The following is a 20,596-nucleotide window of genomic DNA, read 5'->3' as shown; positions in this document are numbered from 1 at the left end:
GTCTCTGGCACCAGCTCAGGGCCCAAGACGCTCAGAAATCGTTGTTGGAAGAAAAAATCTGCAAAATGAGCCTCCAAATACCCACCTCAGCAGGGGCTCCGCAGGACACGAAGTGAGCTACTACTGTAGGCCAAGACACGGTGTGACCTACAGGAGCCACAGAAATATCAGCCGAGTTGTGTTTTGGAATCAGAAAATGTGAGTGTTCTTGCACCTGTGTCATGGTGGGCAAGTCACCGGCTCGCTGGAGCCTGTTTCCCCATCTGTAAAACAGAAGGGTCAGGCTGGGTAGCCTGAGTGGCCCTCCCAGCTACGATGGGCTGATTTTTACAGGAGTCCTGAAGGCATAGATGTCAAGAGTTGGGCTTTCCAGGGTGCAGAGATGCTCCCTGGGATGTGTATTAATACAATGATAATTTAGCTATTATTCATAATCGCCCCCCAACTGGAAGTAATCCTAATGTCCATCAACTGCTGAACAGATACAAGGTGGTCTATCCATGCAATGAAAAACTATTTGGTCATAAAAAAAAAAAAAAAAAAAAAAAAAAAGAAGTGCTGACCCGTGCTACAAAATGGATGAAAACATGATGCTTGGTGAAAGCAGCAGAGCCAAGAAGTCACAGATTGTAGGATTCCACTTACAGGAGATGCCCAGAATCAGCAAACCCAAAGATACAAAAAGTAGAGTAGTGGTGGCTTAGGGTGGCGGGAGGAGCCGTGGAGGGGTAGGGGCGGTAGCTGAAGCCGACCGTCTTTCTTTCTGAGATGATTGGATGTTTGGCCACAGTGATGGCTGCGCAGTGCTCGAGGATACAAAAGCACTGAGCAGCACCCTCCAAATGGGCCCAAGATATGCTGAGCAAATCATCTGTCCATAATGCTGATTTAAGAAAGGGGAGAAAACGCGGCACCTGAGTGGCTCAGCGGTTGAGTGTCTGCATTTGGCTCAGGATCAAGCGCCCTGCAGGGAACCTGCTTCTCCTTCTGCTTGTGTCTCTGCCTCTCTCTGTGTCTCTCATGAATAAATAAAGAAAATCTTTTTAGAAAGAAGAAAAAGAAGAGAAAGAAAGAAAAGAAAGAAAGGGATCCCTGGGTGGCGCAGCGGTTTGGCGCCTGCCTTTGGCTCAGGGCGCGATCCTGGAGACCCGGGATCGAATCCCACGTTGGGCTCCCGGTGCATGGAGCCTGCTTCTCCCTCTGCCTGTGTCTCTGCCTCTCTCTCTCTCTCTCTCTGACTATCATAAATAAAAAATAAAAAAAAAAGAAAAAGAAAGAAAGAAAGAAGAAAAAGAAAGAAAGAAGAAAGAAACAGCAGAACACTCTGGCTGTAACGGAGTAACAAGGATCACAGGCCTTACCTCTCCTTGGACAGTAGCATTCAGATGCTGGACAACAAAAGCAGGCAGTGGTCCCTGGGAGAAGGGGACTGCATGATTTCCCAAATGACTTCTCGGACCCCTTCTCAGGGTCATCAGGCAGCTGCACCATCCAGCCCACATCGGAGACCTTTTTGCCGGGTGTTGATTTATCCTGGGGAAGAACAGCCGCGTAACCAGGAGGCCCACGTCCTCCACTCCCCAAAGCTGAGCTGGGCCCGGCAGGGTTCCTTCCTACTCCCGCCACCTCCTCTGTTTTCCTCCCCATGCCCATTACCCCCAGGTCACACTACGTGAGGTCCCAGCCTGGAGAGTCCTTTCGTGGGATTTGCGTGGTTTCTGTCTGTGCCCTGCAAGGACTTGGCTCCGTAGTACAGGAGGATGGATGCCGAGAGTATGACCCAGTACCTGGTCCATGAGGACAGCTACAGAGGAAGGGGAAGCAGAGTGGCAACCTCCATGTCCCAGCCTGGCAGAAGCTGGTGGCCTCCCTGAGTGGAGGGGACAGACTAAGAACTTGGGGAGGCTCAGGATCGCAGGGCACAGGAGCCAAGGAGGAGGAGGCGGCCAGGACAGGCTGCTCAGCATCTGCAGATGAGGTCTGTGTGGGGAGGACCTGGGGCCAGGTGGGGGGCAGCGGGGCTACAGCACGGGCCCCTACAGAGCCCCTCCAGGCCCACCTGCAGCTTGGTCAGCTCTTGGGGGACAGGGGTCAGCTCTTGGGGGACACTTTATCTGGACACAGCCCTTGGAGATATGGAGGCTTTTATTTACATCCCCCAAATCAGCCATCAGTGCTCCAGAGAAGGAAGCCAGGTGGCAAGAGGAAGAGATGGAGAGGTCCCACCCAGCCTGAGTGACCCCCTCCATTAGTGCCCCCATTAGCACGAATTAACCCACATGAGGTGACCCTTACACCACTGATCCATGCAGGACCCTCGCTTTCACCTTAGCCTGGCAAGAAGCTTCCAGAACAATTCCATCCAGGAGAGGGAGAACATGAAGAAACACTCATCCACAGTGGGGCAGGGTGGGGAGTGTCTTTGGGGAAGCGATCTGGCCACATCTATCAAAATGTCAAGTGAGGGGGATCCCTGGGTGCCTCAGCGGTTTAGTGCCACCTTCAGCCCAGGGCATGATCCTGGAGTCCCGGGATGGAGTCCCACGTTGGGCTCCCTGCATGGAGCCTGCTTCTCCCTCTGCCTGTGTCTCTGCCTCTCTCTCTCTGTATCTCTCTCTGTGTCTCTCATGAATAAGTAAATAAAATCTTTTAAAAAAAGGCAAAATTGGAATGGCCATATGAAACAGAAGGCCACTGTGGGATCTAAATCCCAAAGAAAGGAACCAGGCACTCAGAGAAAGATGTGTACCCCCATGTTCGCATCGCCAGCGTTCACAGAGCCAAAAGGCGGAAGCCAGTGTCCATCGGGGGAGCAACACAGGTCAATGTCGCGTACACCACACCAGGTCGACAAGCCAGTGACAGAGGGGCCAATATTGTGTGACTGATAGGCTCACATTCCCCCTCCCTGTTTCCTGGGGTCACCTCCCAAATAAGCCACTTGGCCTTGAATGTGCTTGTCTGTCTGATTCTGGGGGAGCCATCACATGCAGATGAGTGCCTGCCTGCGTGCACAGATGGGTTGCGTTTTTATACATAAATCCCCACTGTACCCCAACCCCAGAGCAACTTACTTAACCTCCCTGAGCCTCAATTTCTTTTTTACTTTGAGATTTTATTTATTTATGAGAGAGAGAGAGAGATAGAGAGAGAGAGAGATCATGAGCGGGAGGGGGAGTGGCTGAAGCAAAGGAAGAAGCAGACTCCAGGCTAATCAGGAAGCCTGACGTGGGGCTCGAACCCAGGACCCTGGGATCACGACCTGAGCCGAAGGCAGATGCTTCACCTTCACCGACTGAGCCACCCTGAGGCTCAGTGTCTGTGCCAAAAAGTAGGAGTCACAAGACTCGCTCCCCTGCGGGGCTAGGACAAGGGCACCAGGGCAAAGGGCACGTTTTCTTCCCATCCGGAGTCCACCGGCCCAGATCCGGGCCTCTCTCCCCAGCCTCACGCCGCCTTCCCTCTGTGCACATTTGTCTCCTAATCACCTCTTCTTACAAGGACATGGTCAGACTGGAGTGGGGCTCACCTCAGCGACCTTTTGAAATCTTAATCACCTCCTGAAATATCCTGTCTCCTCACGCAATCACATTCCATGGGAAGGTACTGGGAGTTCCGGCCTCAGCACACGAATTTAAGGGGGACACAGTTCAGCCCATCACAGGGACTGAGTTATTAAGGGGTTAGGACCTGGCACATGGCAAGGGCTATCCATGAATACTTTACATGAAAATAAGATTTTCCTGGGGCGCCCGGGTGGCTCAGTGGTTGAGCGTCTGCCTTTGGCTCAGGTCATGATCCTGGGGTCCTGGGATCAAGTCTTGCATCGGGCTCCCTGCAGGGAGCCTGCTTCTCCCTCTGCCTGTGTCTCTGCCTCTCTGTGTGTGTCTCTCATGAATAAATAAATAAAATCTAAAATAATAATAATATTTTCTGGAGAGTCAAAGACACCACCAACAGCATTACCTCTGGGGGCAGAGGACTGGAGCTGGACACCATCTGATGTCATCGTCTATGCTTTTATTACCTTAATTCTTAAAATAACAATAATAATAAAGTCATAACCCTCTTAGAACACCTGCCAGTGCCTGGCACCAACGGGAGGTGCCTGGGAGGTGGGTCTCTTCCTCCTGTCCTAGAGGTCAGACCTGAGTCCCAGGGAGGTGGAGGGGAGTCCAGATCCCTCCCCACTGTCTCCACTGTCTGTGTAGTTTTTGTCTAGATTATTCACACCTCCTGGAGGACCAGCCTCCTCCTGGTGACCCCCGGGGGGGGGGTGTACATTAAGGGGCTTAGGCCCCAGGCCAAATGCTCTGTATACACCCCACCCCTCCCCCTTACCCTCTGGTGGGTGGAGGCCTCCTCCACCAGAAGGATGGCTCCAGGGCCCCCTTGCAGGGCTTCGGGTCCCATCCCAACATGGGTCCTTTAAAGGACCACACGTGTGGGGACCCTGGCAGACAGGAATGAGGAGGCCCAGGACTGGGGTTAGGCCCTGGGATGGCCTGTGTACTCTAGCCATGCTGCTGTTTCCAGCCCACCCGCAGCCTCTGCCCTGACAGGGCCGGACACATGGGAGGGAAACGCTTGTCTCTGTTTTTCCTTCCTTTAATTTCATTGAATATTTTTCCTGTGATCTTTGGGGCTCATAATTAACCGTGATGAGTAACCCAGAGCACCACTGCGCTCGCCCAGGGCTACTAGGCATCTGCTAGGGCTTAGTTTCCCCATCAAAGCAATGGGAGGCTGGACTCTTGCTCACCTGGACTCTTGCTCACCCTCCAAGGCAGGAGTGGAAGGGACCCACCTTCACAACTGGGGGAGTCCCTGCTAAGTATTGACCCAGCTGGAGGTGAGGAAGACCTGCCAGTCAGGGCCTGGAGGGGAGTGGGCACCCTGAGGCGCAGAGGCCCAGCCGCTGGCCAGCAATCAGTACTCAGTTCCTGCGAGGTGGGGGGGAACTGCGTGCACTCCCGTCTGGGTGTCCATCTGCATGTCTGTGCCTGCACCCGCACACGTCTCTCTATGTGGATCCAGGATTTTGTGTTCACAGATGCACACGCCCACGTATGTGCAGAAACCCAGGTGTATGCGGGGTCACATGTGATGTGCTGGTCAGGCCCTTGTGAACGTGGAAACCGAGAAGGGCATTTCCTGCTCTGGAATCCAAGCCCAGGCCTCAGAGCCAGTTCTGATGGCCAGAGCAGGGAATGGGGAGCTGGGGTGTGTGGGAGTGAGGCTGGTCCCTAAGATGCTCCTCATGCGTCCACAGGAGAGTCTTACCCGCTTCTGAAGATACCAGTTGCCTCCAGGTGGGTTTGGAGACATCAGCATCACTTGCTCAGACCCGGTCCCAGCTGGGACCCAAGGAGGCTCCACTTCATCGCCTGCCTGGCTTCGGCCTACGGGAACAGCTTATGCTGTTCCCTCTGCCCATACTGTCCCTCCCGTCCCTTGTCCAGTCCTCTTTCCCTAGGTGTGATCATCTCCCCAACTACCCCGTGCACCTCGGTCACCGCGACTCCCAGAGGGCGCAACCATGTGGCAGGTGCCCATTTTTGGGAATGAATGGGATTCAGATTAGGCTCGGACTCCCGGAGGGGACCCTGGGGGTCATTCCAGGGCAGTTCATTCCTGCTGCGTGGGCGGGGCTCTCCCGGGCAGCGCAGGGGGCTACCTCCCCGCAGGATGTACAACTGCCCAACTGGGCGCCCCCCCCCGCGCCCCCCTCCCCAACCCAGTTCAGCGGGCTCACCTCCCCCCAAGGCCTGGAAGAGTTTGGCTCCGTTGGATTCATATGTTCCTTCCACGTCATTGAGACTTTTCTGGCTTCCAGCCTGGCTTTAACAGGGGTGGGGGATTGGCCGCCAGGACCCCGCCGGGGCCCCAGCAGCTCGTGGTGGCGCCATCTGCCCTTGTCAATCTCGAGACTCCCGCCTCCAGGGAGTACCAATCACGGCACAGGGATCCCGGTTGCGTCACCGGCAGCCAATCAGCGCTCCCGCTGACCGCTCCGGCCCCAAGGTAGGAGCCAGGCCGCTCCAGCACCACCACCCCCCCGCCACGTCCCCATCCATTCCAGGCCACCGGCTACTGCTTGGACACCCGTGGGGCGCCCCCTCCACCCGCAAGGCTGTGCCTTGCTCTCTGAACCCCCGTCTCCTCCTCTGTAGGAACAGCGCTGCCCCTTGCGAAGCTCGACCTCCGTGACCTAGTGCAGGGCTGGCCACGTGGAGGTGGCCAAGGGCCGGGACACGGGGTGGGCTCAGGAAGGCCTCAGGTTCCTGTCTGCCAGATGGAGAGGCCCCCAGCTCCTGGGGGTCCTGCTTTGATGTAGGGGCCCAACCTGGCCCCTAACTTAGCATCCAGCACACTCCTTCCAAGATCTGCACCCATCTGTGTCCGTCCTGAGGGCCCCTGGGACCACAATCCGCAGCCCCTGGGGCACCTGAGCCTAGTGCTTGGGGGTGTGGGTGGATCCACACAAGGCTTCTTGCAATGCATGAGGGCAGCCAAGGGCCCCATACTTCCAGGTTCTGGTCGAAGGTGCATCCGTGGAGACAGGAGGAAGAAGATGGATCTATGGGTTCATGTTACCTTGATCTCTGCCTCCTGTGCACGCAGGTGTGCAGTGCAAGGGCCCAGTCCGAGTGTACACCTATTCCAAGACTCCCAATACTGCAGGCGGGAAATTGTGGAACCAGATCCAGCCACCTCCCTGCCCCAACCCCACCCCAGGAGCTCCCAGTATGTGCTTGGGACACTGGTGTAAAAGTCCACCCCTTGCAGGGCCCTCCTCCACTCCTAGAGATGTCCAGGTTGCTCGGAGCACCCATGGGACCCTGGGCACACATACGCGCGCGCACACACACACACACCGTCCCACCACCTTCATCCCCAAGACACGCAGGCCAGCTCTGGGCTGCACACTCGCATTATTTTATTTTGCTTTTCCAGTCTGAAGCTACTATTATGGGCGTTTAGTTATACAAATGACACTTACAAAAAATAAAAGACCAAGACACCCAGAGTGAGATGCATGGCAGAGATGAACTGGTAAGGGGGGTGGGCAGGGCTGGGAGCCAGGGGCCTGGGGGTTCCCCATGGGGCTCCCGGTGGAGGGCGACGCCCAGCTTCATCCCACCCCAAGACCCGAGGAGTCCGGTCGGACAGGGAGCACCGATCACACCGGGGGTTCTGGCTGAGGCGGCGAGGGGGCTCAGCACCACCAGATGGGGACAGAGGCCTAGGCAGGCAGGAAGGAGGGGGCCAGCAAGAGCCTCCTGGGGAGGTAGGGGCAGGTTCTGGACTCAGGGGAGCATCCTGCCCCCCCACAACTAGCAAACAAGCAGAGCACCGACTCCTGGAGATGCTGTTTCAAGACTCCTCCACAAGACCCCTTGAAGATCACTCGCGGCTACCACGAGGCTTGCCTGGGTGCTTCCAGCAATAATTCTTCATTAAAAAAAAAAAAAAAATACTGATTTGGTCATTTTCTGCTTCCAGTCAGGCCAGGATGAAAGGAGAGAGAGCAAGGCCCCAGGCCAGAGCAGGATGTGCGGAGGGTGAGCCTGCTTGGTGCAGAGGAGCAAGCAGCAGGCGCTCGCTGGTTGCACCCCCTCCTTCCTCGCTGGTTGCACCCCCTCCTTCCCGCGGCCTTCCCCAGACACAGGGAAGGTGCACCAGGGGGGGCCCCGATGGCCCGGTTCCTGGGAAGTGGGGGGCAGAGGCTCTCGGGAGGGGGCAGAAGATTCCAGTTACACACCCGCCAGGCTCCCAGCCCCCCACTCTTCTTGGCCACTTTGGGAAAATAAGGCTCAGAGTCGTCTGAGGTCAGAAGAAAGGGGTGCCAGCCTCGCCCACAGCAGAGAAGAGAGGACAGAAGGGTCTGAGATCCCTCCGAGGGCCAGGCCCGGGGCAACATGTAGGGGCACCATTCTTGCTGGGTTTCCAGTTTGAAAGGCAAGGGGCTCGTCACCACGCCAGAGCCCGCCTGGAGAAGAGAGTTATTAGCAGAAGGGTGTGGGCAGGGCGGGGATGGGGCGCTGGGCAGCGGGCTAGTACTCCCAGAGCGTGGCTGGCTCGATGGTCTCAGCGCAGGCCTTCAGGACCCCTGCATGGTCCCCCTTCAGGTAGCGCCCGCCCACCTTGATGGCCACTTTGTTGTAGTCACAGAATTCGAAGAAGAAGTCCACGGGGGTGTCGCTGCTGCTGGTGACCGATGAGTCACTGCCCACTGTCCAGTACTTGCCTGTGGAGTCTGGGGGTGGCGAGACCCATCAGGTCCCAGCCTGGGCCAGCTCCCCACCCCACAATCATGGCTCCAGAGTGGGGTGAGTTCTGTGCTGGGCCCACTCAAGCCTCCCACCCATGCCGGACAGGGGTCTGCACCTCTCTCTTCCCCTGACCCAGGGTTGAAGTCCCTTAATTCAGGTGTGTGACCTTCCCTGCCCACCCTTTCCAGAATCCTGTCTCCTTCTGCTCTCCTCCCCTTTCTCTAGCTCGGGGGTCGGGGAGCAGGGAGTCCTCGCTCCTACATGGAGAAGAGGGGAAGGGGACCAGTGGCCACAGGATATCTGTCCCCAGAGCCAAGTTGCAAGGCAGCCAGACTGAGCCCCAAAGTGAGACAAAGGGTCTGAGTCCTGTGCCATCACGCTGGCTCCTGCACCCCACTGAAGCCACCCCCCTCAGAACTCACCTTTGATGTTGTAGGCACCATCATTGAACTCCAGCTGGAAGACATCGTAGCTGGAGCGGTTGGCATCCAGGGTGCCCGTGACCTTTCGGCAACCAATGAAGCCATGCTCCCCACGGAACACAATGATGGGACGGTTGATGAGCTTCATGAGGAAAAGCTCCGAATCCCCTGTCCCAGGAAAGGGGAAGGACAGTGAGCCTCACGGGATGGGACTGAGATGATCGGGGCGTGGCCCACAGAGGGAAAGCAGGGAGCCTGGGGTCACGGGGCATGTCAGCCATGGGAGGCGGGGGTAGGTGCTGGTGAGTGGCTACGAGGTGGGCAGACCCTCCAGAGAACCCGGGACTGGGCTGTGCCCACAGGTGGCTACCTGCTGTCTCCACCGAGGCAGCCAGCTGCCCGTTCTTCTTGGCTGTCACAAACTTGCCATTGGACGCACGCAGTGTGATCCGCCGATCACGCCACTCGATGTCAAAATAGCAGCTGGCATTCCTGGAGGTGGCAGGACAGGGTCAGGCGGGGCTGCCCCGGGTCCCCTCCCCCAGGAAGGGCTGGCCTGGGAGGGCGGGCGGGCACTCACTTGGTGGAGGCAGTGGACTGCACGCCCCCTGTGGCCGTCAGCGTCCAGTACTTCCCCGTGTGGGTGCGGAAGGCGCACTTTTTGGTGTCACGGTCAATCTCGAGCTGGAAAGTCTCCTGGTCGGTCTCCTCATCTTGATTGGCTGACAGGTCCATACCTGCAGGGAGAGCTTCCCATTGGCACAGGGACCCCTGCAGCCCCAGATCTGGTGGGCCCATGGCCCTGCCCTCACAGCAACACAGCGGGGCTGCCACAGGTGGGCGGCGGGGGCAGCAGCTGCCCAGACCCCCCAGCCTCCACATTAGGGGGCAGGACCCAGGACCCAGGCAGAGGGCCAGGCAAGGACTAAGGCTGGCTACGTCTGCCTCACATCATTTCTCCGATGCTAAATGTTTTCTTCCAACAAACCATCCGCACAAAGATGTTCTAGAACCAATTGGAAGAATCTTAATGTGGCCCAGGATTAAATATTAAGGATTAATTATTGTTGATCATATCGCGGTTATGTAAGAAAATGGCCTCATTTCTCAGATATAGACAAATACCTCGAGATGAAATGCCCCAATGTCAGGGATTTGCTTTACTTATTTTTTTAAAGATTTTATTTATTTATTCATGGGAGACACGGAGAGAGACAGAGACACAGTCAGAAGGAGAAGCAGGCTCCATGCAGGGAGCCCAACAGGGGACTGGATCCCAGGACTCCAGGATCACACCCTGGGCTGAAGGCGGTGCTAAACCACTGAGCCATGTGGGCTGCCCGGGATTTGCTTTAAATACAACCAAAAACAATGAATAAAGGGACAGATGGAGCTAGATGGAGGAATATCGCATCTGGGGGAAACTAACATATCATATCCTTCCTGTTCCTGTGTCTAAGTTAAGAGTAAAATGTAATAGCAGGCCTTCCTTTCAGGAAATTTACAAAACTCATAAATGCATAAAAATGAAGTCACACGGGCACATGGGTGGCTCAGTCGGTAAAGCCTCTGCCTTGATTTCAGCTCAGGTCATGGTCTCAGGGTCATGAGATGGAGCCCCAGGTCTCCACGAAGCCTGCTTGAGATTCACTCTCTAGCTCTCCCTCTGCCCCTCCCCTCCCGTGGGCATTCTCTCTCCCTCTCTCTCTCTCTCCCTCTCTCAAAAACAAACAAACAAACAAAAAAAGGTCACACCCCCCATGCCCACCATACCCAGGACACACTGCAAACAGTGGCGAACACACCCTCCTCGCCTTCTCCCGGGCGCAGACGCAAGCCACAGATGTCGATTTGCAGAGGATCTAGGCAACATGCTCACACTCGTTTCCCTATCCCTCAATCATCTGATGAGACCAGAGGGGGCCTCCGCGCTCTCCCATGCGCTGCTGCCCAGCAGGGCTGATCTCCGTGGCCATTGTCTTGCTATCTGAGTTGCCTCTTCCAGCTAAAACCGGGAAGTAGGATATGGTTCCATAGAACAAATTCACATGCCCCAGGCACCTGGGTTCTAAGCACTGCGACAGCAGGGACATCCACCCACTCTGCGGGCTACCTAGACTCCAAGCTCAAAAGTGTGTGTCACCGTTTGGATCTGGACACCTTTAGGAAGATGGGACCACCATGGGGGGGTGGTGGCAGGTGTCCTTTTGGATGAGCAGATGGAGGATGGGGGATGGGGAATCGTCGGGTTCCCCACCCGGAACCCACCCACCACCCAGCGGAGGACCTGAGGGCATGAGCCTGTCTTAACCCCCTTCAGCACCAGGGAGGGGATGGGGACCTTCACCTCCACGAAAAGGGAGACTGAGGCACAGAGATGGTGTGTCCTTGTCCAAGGTCACCCAGAAAGGTCCCCTGGTGAGCCTCAGGAGGGGAAGTGGACAAACCCAGGCCTCCCGCCATGCCCTCTTTATGGACTGGCAGACCCAGGGCCCTGAGCCAGATCCTCCTGGAAGCCCTCGGGCTCAGGCCTCCAGGCCCCCTGGGGGCCCTTCCGCCTGATGTCCGCTGACTTACTGGGAGGCGAGGCGGGTAGTGAGCCACACCCACCCACACACCCACAGCGCAGCACTGGGCGAGCATGAGGGTCAACGGGGACTGGGCCCCTGGGCAGCCGAGCCACCAAGAATGGGACCATCCTGAGGCCACTCTGGGGAGCACAACTTGGGGCCGGAGTCACCAAAAGCTGGTGCACATGCCCCATCCTCACTGCTACAGGGACCCACACCATGATCCAGCCCACCCCAGCCGCAGGCACCACCTGCCCAACATGCGGTGCACCCATGCATCGACCAAGAGGAAGGGCCCTTCGGGATACACTCCAGCAGCAGACAGGATGGGGATCACCAGAGAGAGGGGCCAAAGGGGGGGGGGACCTGGATTACAGGTCCCATCTCCAGCCTCACTCACTCTGCTGGTTCAAAGGGCTGGTCTAAATACAGCCCCTCCCCAGTTGGGGGTAAAGCAGGCGGGTCGGGAGGCTCCTTCTCAGGGAGACTGAGGCGGGGCAGCCCCATGCTCGGATGCTCGGAGCATGGAGCATGGAATCCGTACTGACCTCCTCTTCCTCTTCCCCCAGAGGAACAGGAGGCCACGCCCAGGGCCACACAGCCGCCACCATCTGCTCAGCCGCTCAGAAGACCCCATCAGCTGCCCCCATCAGACCTGGAAGTCTGATGGAGAGGCCTTGGCCAGGTAGGGAGCCACCCAAAGTGGACACCAGGGACCCCTCGTCAAAAGGGTCTGCTTTCTGCCAGGAGGTTGGGAGGATTCAGGGGCGTGGTACCTAGCTGACACCAGGTCTTCCATTCTCAACAGGAAGGGGTACAGGGGTGCAGGGGGGAGTGTTTCCCCAACATCCAGAGGGGCCCCTCCTGGCTCCAAGGCCCTGCCCAGACGGGGAAAGGCCCCACTTGGCCTTGGAATCTCTAATTAGAGCTTGGTTACTATGGGAACAGGGTTTTCTTTGGGATTTTTCTTTTCATCAACAGCAGCAGCAGCACTGAGTCACGGGCTGGTGGTAGAAGCGCTGGGGAGGCAGATGCGGGGGCTCAGCACATCTCCTGCCTCCCCCCTTCCACCGCCCTGCCTGTCCCTCTGCCTCATGGCTTTTCCTGTCGCCAGGCTGAGTCATTCCCTATGGTGGCTCCAAGAGGGCACTCCATCCCCCTCAGCCTTAGCAGTTCCTAAATTCCCCTTGATTGTCCAAAAGAGGTGTTCCCCACCACCCCTTCAGTTTAGGGGAAGGGGCCTGGAAGCTTCTGTGGCCCCACTTCCCTTCCCCTCTTTCTACTACCAGACCACTTCAGATCCCTTCCTCCTTTGCATAAGAATTAGGGACTGAAATACCTCAAATGCCCTGCCTCTTCGGAGAGCTCTTACACATCCTGCTAAGTCCAGCCTGACCAGCCCTTTCTCAGCCAGCCAGCCAGCCTCGCCTTTGAGTCCCTTTGAGTGGCTGGGAAAGGGCATTTCCTGAGCCTGGAGCCCTAGGACACAGCTGGCCAGATGCAAGGAGGCTGTGAAGCCAAGTGGGAAATGTGGTGAGGTGCGGTCCACCATGGCTAGAGCCCGAGCAGGTGAGACTTCCAAGGAGCATAGCAGGACACCCAACCTGGGTGTGAAGTGCTGCTCACCCAGCAACCCTGCCAACCTTCATCCCTGCCCAAGCCAGGTCCTCACTTGTGAAGTAGGCACAGCTACAGCATTTCTGAGGACCTGGGATGAATGTATACAACCTGCCTGTCACATCAGTCCTCAGGTGCCAGGACCCCACTCCCTGGTGGCTGAGATGCCTCCTCCCAGAAACAAACCCTGGCTTAGTAAGCCAGGGCAGCCCTGGGCCAGCCCTTTACAGATGGGGAAACTGAGGCCAAGGAGCAGGTTGCAGCTTCAGCAGGGAGCACCCCACCCTCACCAGGCCAGGCCTGTGCAAGCCTGTGGGCATGATTCACATCCCCCCAGCCAGCTAAGCCCAGGATCCTCCTCCTTCCTGGCTGGCTTTTCGCAACATGTGTCAGAAGCACAGACACCGCCTCCTTTGCCACGCAGGCCTGTCCAAAATGGCCTCTGAGACACGCCCCCCACCCCAAAGCGGCTCCAGGTCTTCTGGTTTCCTTCCATCCCACCAGGAAGCCTTGGGGTCAGCTAAGATGAAAACAAGATGAGGACCCCAAGATCTGAGGCCAAAAGAGCCCCCCTCTCAGCCCCCAAAGACCCCTCCCCGTTCTTTACACCTTTAAACTCAAAGATGAGCCAACATTTCTGACCCATTTCCAGCTGCCCCCGCCCCATCAGCCTGAATCACACCATGACTCTCCCAGCAAGCTTTAATAAAGAGGAGAGGGCATCTGCCCAGACTCGCGCTGCTCCTCCTGGCCCCAAGGGCTAGGGCCAGGGTCACCTGCTCCTCCACATCTTCCCCAAGGAAGGCACTGGATGCCGCCAGCAGGCCTGCAGCATGCCTGCCTTGGTGAGTACCCATCACGGATCTGGTGGCCCCACTGGCTGTTCTAGTCCCACCTACCAACCTCACAAGCTTTTTCTTATCCATACTGGGCTCTCTGCTCCTTCCTGCCTCAGGGCCTTTGCATAAGCTGCGCCTTTTGCCTGCAACACTGTTCCACAGGCCTGATACATGCTGCCTTGCATTCATCTTCCAGGTCAGCTTGCAGGTCCTCTTCAGAAGTCGCCCCCCCACACCTGCTGCCCCCCCCCAGTCTAATCTGGAATCCTGATGTACTTTCCAGACCCCCCCAGGCCTCTGCTTGACACCTCTGGAATGCTGATCATGTCAAGATCATCAGCTACAACAGGGAAGGGTCCAGGCACAAATACTCATTTGTTCACCAATGAACATGTCTCACCTGGTAGGGGCTCAATGTTTGCTGAACAGGTGAGGAATCCTGCCCCACCAACACTGTGTGAGACCAGAAAGGAGAGGCCCACCCACTGTGCCCTGGAGGTTGGGAGGTATGGCGGGAATGGTTCAGAAAAGAGCCTATTCTGTAGTCAAACAGACTCAGTTCTGCACGTTGCTTACTTGCTGTGTGACCTTGGGCAAAGGCTTCACCCTCTCTGGGCCAAACCGGCTCATCTGTACAACTGAAATAATACTGCCCAAATCAATCAGGAAGCTCAGGCACAAGACATGGCCATTACCCCACCCAGCCTCCACCCCCTCCAGGCTACAAGCTCCTCTACTCCGTCCCAGCCCAGAGTCAGGAGGGTGGCCATCAGGATAACGACATGAAGTCCACACAACCAGAAGGAGGGCACTGAGCGAGCGACCATCCAGCCATCTCCAGAGGCTGGAGTCCAACTTGCCACTCAGCAGAGCAAGACCCCCACACAGGTCCCCTCCAGTGAGACCTCGGGCTGCAAAGAATCAACCATCTTCCTTGCCAAAGGAGGGACGAAGGCGCCAGAAGGAAGGGAAACTACCCAGGGGGAGAATCTAAGAAGGAAAAGAGGGGGGGCTCACTTCTGGCGCGCAGGCCGGTAGGAAATGGCCAGGCGGCGGAGGCCGGGAAAGGACGAATCGAGTTTCAGCCAATTGTTCCAGGCGGGACACTTGGGGATGGGTTCATCCGAGGGTAGGGGCTTCCCGAGGGACCCCGGCTGGGGTCTCTGGGCTCACCCTAAGTCCGCCCTCCCGATGGCCGCAGAGCTGAGCGCACCAGACCGGAGCCGTGCGGCGGGCGCAGGGCGGGGTGCCTGGCAGGGTGCCATCCGCGCCACGCCGTCCCGGGACCGGGGCGCGAGGAGGGAGGCCGCCTCCAGGAGAAGCTCGGGACCGGGGCACTGGTCCGGGAACTGCGCGGGGGGTCCTCAGCAGGGGCACCCGCAGAAAACCGATCCCCCTCCCCCGCCCGCCCGCATCTGGTTTTCCCATCTGCAGAGACCGAGCAGGACAAAGGGGGCGAGGGAGGGCCCTCTGGAGAAGCCCGCCCCCCTGCTCACAAAGGCCGCGGCCTCGAGCGCGGGGCAGACGCGGGAGGAGGGGCTGAGGGGAAGGGCAGACACTCGGGGCGCACCCCCTAGCAGAGGCCGACCCCTCGGGGCTACACGTGGGGGTGGAGAAAGGCCCGGAGGGCTGGAAGGTGGAAGCGCACCCCGCGGCGATCAAAGGTTCCCCCCATCCCGCCCGCGCTGGGAGGACCCTGGGGGTGGGGGTGCTCCCAGCGCGCGTAGCGACCCTCTCCTCTGCCGGTGAGCTAAAGACCCGCTGACTAGGGGAGGGGTAGGAGGATAGGGGGGAGGGGCGTTCCCCCCTTCCCCAGGGCTGGGCCAGGGAATCAGCTGGATCAGCGCTCTTGAGGAGTTCCAAAGGGGGGGGCTGTGGGGGTTCGGAGGGTAGCACATAGGGCGGCACCTACGCGAGGCCCAGGGAGCCGCAACCCCAGCGCTGGGTGGGGGTGTGCAGCGGCGCCCAAGGATGGGCAAGGCCCCACCCCTCGACCCCTCCTCCCAGCCCGAGCGCACGTCCCGCGACGAGGCGGGGTGGCCGGCGCGCCCAGCGGGGGCGCACCGGGCGTCGCTAGGGATTGCAGCGGCGCCGCGGGCGAGAAAGGGCGGGAGGCTGGAGGTACGGGGGTGGGGTGCGCTTTGTGCAAGGCCCGGGAGAGGAGGGGGCGGCGTCCCCACTCACCCTGGCGCGTGGACACGTTCCTCTCGTTGGCCGCCTGCAGCACGACCTGGGCGCAGCTCTGCTCCAGCGCGAAGAGCTCGTCCTTGCCCACCTTGGTGGCCTTGCCCGCCTTGAGCGTGCCGCTGGGCCCCGACGGCGCCAGGTAGCGGCCTTCGCAGTCGCGGAAGGCCACCTTGCCCGAGCGGAACTCGAGGGTGTAGCCGGTGGCGGGCTCGGGGCGCGCCACCAGGCGCCCGTCGTGGCGCAGGAAGCGGTGGTCGGCGGTCTGCACGCTGTAGCGCTGGTCCTGGAAGGCCAGCGTGATGAGCGAGTCGACGCCCCAGGGCACGTCGCGGTCCACGGCGATCTCGTCCGCCGGCCGCGCGCTCAGGTGCGCGTAGCGCTTGCGGGTCAGGCTGTAGATGTTGACCTGCGGGTGCATGGCGATGTGCACGCTCCACTTCTCAGCCGGCGACACGGTCTGCGCGAAGCACGACAGGCGGTCCTCTGTGCCGCCGAAGTAGCGCCGGTGCGCCTCGGACTGCAGCGACCAGCGGCCGTCGTCGTGCGCCACGATGAGAAAGCGGCAGTCTGGGCCCGGCACCTCGCGCTCGCAGGTCACGTTGCCGTCCTTGTCCGCCGCCAGGTAGCGGCCCAGGTGGCTGCGCAGGCACACGGCCGCGCTGCCCGCCTCGTCGGGAGGCTGCTCCAGCGTCCAGATCTGCTTCTTTTTCAGGCTGCTGGCCGACGCGTTCACCTTGAACCCGAACGCCTCGGCCGTCAGGTACTTGTTGCCGCAGTTGATGAGGCCGAACTGGATCTGCACGGCCTCGGCGGTGCCGTTGGCGGTCATGGTGGCGGCGGGCGGGAGGGCCCCGGCGCGGCCCGGGAGGTCGGTGGCGGGTCCCCGCGGCGGCGCCCGGCTCCTTTGTTCGCGACCGCAGCCCGGCGCGCACCCTCCGCAGCGCTCCACAAAGCCGGCCCGCGGCGCGCGAGCCCCTTTCTAGGCGCGGTGACGTCAGCGCCGCGAGGCCCCGCCCCCGCCCCCGCCCCGCCCCGGGGCTCGGCGGGGGAGGGGGCGCGGGCTCCGAGGGGCGCGGGTGGCGGTTCCGCCCTCGGCGTCCCCCCGCTTCCGCGCCGCCGCCCGCGCCCCCGGGTGCCAGGGCCCCACCGCAGCCCGGGACCCCTCGGGGCGCCTCTCATCCTGAGCGTAGAGGGGAAGAAGGGCGAGTCGGGTTTGAGGTTGTGACGGAGACCGCAAAGACCACAGAACACAGCAGTACTGGGTGGAGGCGGTCCGGAGGCTGCTTGGAGGAGGTGGCCTTAAAGCAGAGCTTTGAAGGAGGGAGACCCCCCCACCCGCACCCGAAGGGGCCTGTGGGCCAGAGGGGTCCAGGCAGGCCAGAAGAGCTGGGGGAGGGGCCTGCAGACCCCAACTCACCCAACTCAGGCCTTGCAAAAAACATTTCCCTGAAGGCCACCCAGACACCTCCCTGTGGCCCAAGTACCCAGCCCTTGCTGGCCCAAAATAGTTCTAGGAGGTCGGCAGAGATGAGTGACTACTGTTCCCATTCTGGGGATGCAGAAGCCTCAAGGTTCTGGTCTTCCAGGCAGTGGGGTAGGCAGTGCAGGGTTTTTATGTTGTTGTTTTTGTAAGATTTTACTTATTTATTTTATTTATTTGAGAGAAAGAGAACACGCACAATCAGGGGGAGGGGAGCAGAGAGGAGAAACAGCCTCCACACTCAGTGGACCCATCCCAGGACCCCAGATCATGACCTGAGCTAAAGCAGTCGCTGAAGGACTGAGCCCCCCAGGCGCTCTGGCAGGGCAGGGTTAGCATACCCTTTTACTGGGCTAATCAGAGGTGGGACCAGCCCTGGCCTGACAGCCTGAAGGGCAGGATCCAGGTCACAGCTCCAGGACTAGGGCGCCCCTTACTTTATACCCTCAGGTTCCTACTTCATAGGTCGCTGAGCTGGGCACACTGGAAAACGTTTGGAAGGTAGAAGCCCTCCTTCAGGACCCCAACTGTTTACACTCCTCCCTCAAAGGGGGCATTCCCCGCAGACACCCACCCCCTGCCTTCTCCTCCCCCTTCTAGGAACACTTCCTTTTCCTAAGGCCAGGACTTTTGCTGGGACATTCCCCACATGCCAAGCAAGCCCCTGGAATGCCAGCATGACCACAAGCTGCCCACAAGGTCTTGGGGCCTGAGGCAAAGAGCACTGAACTAGCTCCCCAGCTGGTTGGTCTGGGCCTTGTCTTCCTCCAGGCAAACCCCTCCAGGGATTTCTTTATCTTCCAGTGGAAGATGGTGTCACCTCACCATCGTGGTTCAAATGGGTTTACTGACAGGGCCTGGAACCTGAGGCAGGCAGTGGCCATAGTCTTCCCTCCCACAAAACCCATCCCTCAAGAGCCAGAACATCAAGAGTTTCTCATTTGGATGTTACCTATTAGGCTTGAAACCCAGGATCTCACCAGCTGTGTGACCTTAAGCAAGTTAACCTCTCTGAGCCTCAGTTTCTGTTTTGTAGAAGAGCTACAAATCCCCCATCTCAGGAGAGTCTGAGAGTCCCTGGGGACATGGAGCTCAGGCATTGACTGTCTACCCTGAGGACCCACTCCAGTCCCCGGAAGCCTTGCAACTAATTAGAAAGACCCCAAACCTACGGCCAACTTCCAAGGCTCAGAGAAGAGGCTCAGAGAAGAGGCGGATGAATAGCTGTAGGCATTTCCAGAAGGCTGTGGGGTGCTTGCTCTGGCAGGAGCATGCTGAGACCCGCCTACTGGGATCAGGGCCGGGCCACGTGCTCCCTCCAGCCTGTAGCTCCCCACTCTGGCCCCAGGAGGCCAGAAAAGGGGCTGGGGTTGAGCACTCCTGCCTCTCTATCCCGCCAGGGGTGGGAGTGGGTCTGGACCTTCCCAGGGGATGCTTTTGAGGGATAGAAAGACCAGCAGGTCTAGATGGGTTTGGTGGCGGCCTGGGTTCAAACGCACATAATCTGGCTCTCGGCTTTCCATCTCTAAAAGGGACATGGTGGCAGCACCTGCCCTAGAAGAGTTGCTGAGAGGACAGCAGAAACTAAAGTTGATGACTGTATAGATCAAGCACCTAGAAAACAGTGCCTGGCATGTGGTCAGTGCTCAACAAACAATGGCTGTTTTGGGACACCTGGGTGGCTCAGTGGTTAGGCGTCTGCCTTTGGCTTGGGGCATGATCCCAGGGTCCTGGGATCAAGTCCCACATTGGGCTCCTCGCAGGGAGCCTACTTCTCTCTCTGCCTATGTTTCTGCCTCTCTCTGTGTGTCTCTCATGAATAAATAAATTAATTAAATTAAATTAAATAATAATTTATTTACTTATAATTATGAAATCTGGGTGCCTGGTTAAGACGGTGAAGTAGCTGTCATCAGCTCAGGTCATGATCTCAGGGTCCTGGGATCAAGTCCCACAGAGTCCCACTCTGTCCCTACAGAGTAGGGAGCCTGCTTCTCCCTCTCCCTCTGCTGGCTACTTCCCCTGGTTGTGCTCTCTTTTTCTGTCAAATAAATAAATAAAATCTCAAAAAAAAAAAGAAAAAAAAAAAGAAGGAATCTCAACACCTAGTGTGGGGCTTGAACTCATGACCTTGAGATCAAGAGTCACATGCCTTTCTGACTCAGCCAGCCAGTGCCCTGGAAGCTTCTTGGCTTAAAATACATATATTATTATAGCTAATTATGGTTGTGAAGCCCATATTGGAGCAAAATCTCAGGCAGGTTTAGCAAAAGAGCATTTTCAAAAGTCGCCCACTGCTCTGTATCCATGCTGCATTCCCCGTGCTGGCCTTCCCCATGTCTCAGTTACACTGGGCACCTCTATGCCCAGCACGGTCACACGGTGCTGTCTGCAGACCCCACCTCAGGTCCCTCTGGGGAAGGACAGGAACACGGTCGCTGTGTCCGCAGGCCCCACGGGAGCCCAGGCGCCACCTGAGCTGCCCTGGAAGGAGGGCATGGCATGGGGAGAACGGAGGTGCTTGGCGGGAACTAGACCTGAGCTGCTCTTGGGCTGGTCACCTGTGCCATGTGCCGATCTGGGAAGGGAAATGAGGCCACTGAGAAGGGCTGCCCAGCTGACCCCAAACCCAGTTCCCCAGGTGAGGATCCTGAGCCACAGAGACCCAGACCTCTTCCCAGCAAAGCAGCACCCACCACCAATGAGCAGGGGCTTCCTGAGACAAAATCCCAACGTGCACCCAGCACAGAAGTCAAGGAGTGGATGGTGGAGTCCCTTAGGTCCTGGCTCTGACACACACTTGCCATGGAACCTTCAGTGAATTACTTCACTCTGGTGCCTCAGCTTCCTTGCCTATCAGATGGGAATAATAGTATCTGCAGAATTTCTCAGGAAAATGCAACAATAGGTATAATACTGGCACAGTGTCCTGTAAAAACAACAATAAAATATCTTTACCTGTCGGAAGCACTCCCAGAAATTCTGTCCATGAAATGGCAGAAATGCCTGGGATTTGCCTTAAAATATTTCAGATAGGGTGATGGATATGCGGGGTTCCCTACATGATCATCTCTACTTTAATAAATATTTGGACATATCCATAGAAAAAGGTTTTAGAAAAACATACCAAGAATAAAAATAAAATATAAAATACCCAACCCTCCTCCAAAAAAATGGTAGGGGAGGGGTGTGTAGGTGGAATGTG

General features: G+C 58.0%; 1 protein-coding gene and 1 long non-coding RNA gene across 2 annotated transcripts; one reads left to right on the top strand and one right to left on the bottom strand.

Annotated features, from left to right (window-relative positions):
• Positions 1-6,918: 6,918 nt before the first annotated feature.
• FSCN1 (fascin actin-bundling protein 1) lies at positions 6,919-16,867 on the bottom strand. Its single transcript, XM_055341116.1, has 5 exons — positions 15,909-16,867; positions 9,279-9,435; positions 9,069-9,190; positions 8,699-8,866; positions 6,919-8,260 (listed from the first exon to the last, which is right to left on the bottom strand). The coding sequence occupies exons 1-5, from the start codon at positions 16,738-16,740 to the stop codon at positions 8,058-8,060; spliced, it is 1,482 nt and encodes a 493-aa protein (XP_055197091.1). The 5' UTR covers positions 16,741-16,867; the 3' UTR covers positions 6,919-8,057.
• Positions 13,527-14,278, top strand: LOC129520119 (uncharacterized). Its single transcript, XR_008666491.1, has 2 exons — positions 13,527-13,730; positions 14,008-14,278. It is a non-coding gene; the product is annotated as an uncharacterized LOC129520119 (long non-coding RNA).
• Positions 16,868-20,596: the final 3,729 nt, after the last annotated feature.

The sequence above is a fragment of the Nyctereutes procyonoides genome, unplaced genomic scaffold, assembly GCF_905146905.1.
Source record: "Nyctereutes procyonoides isolate TBG_1078 unplaced genomic scaffold, NYPRO_anot_genome, whole genome shotgun sequence".
NCBI classification, from domain to species: Eukaryota; Metazoa; Chordata; class Mammalia; order Carnivora; family Canidae; genus Nyctereutes; species Nyctereutes procyonoides.
Note: the sequence above shows the minus strand (reverse complement) of the source record. Positions and strands in the feature narration are given on the sequence as shown.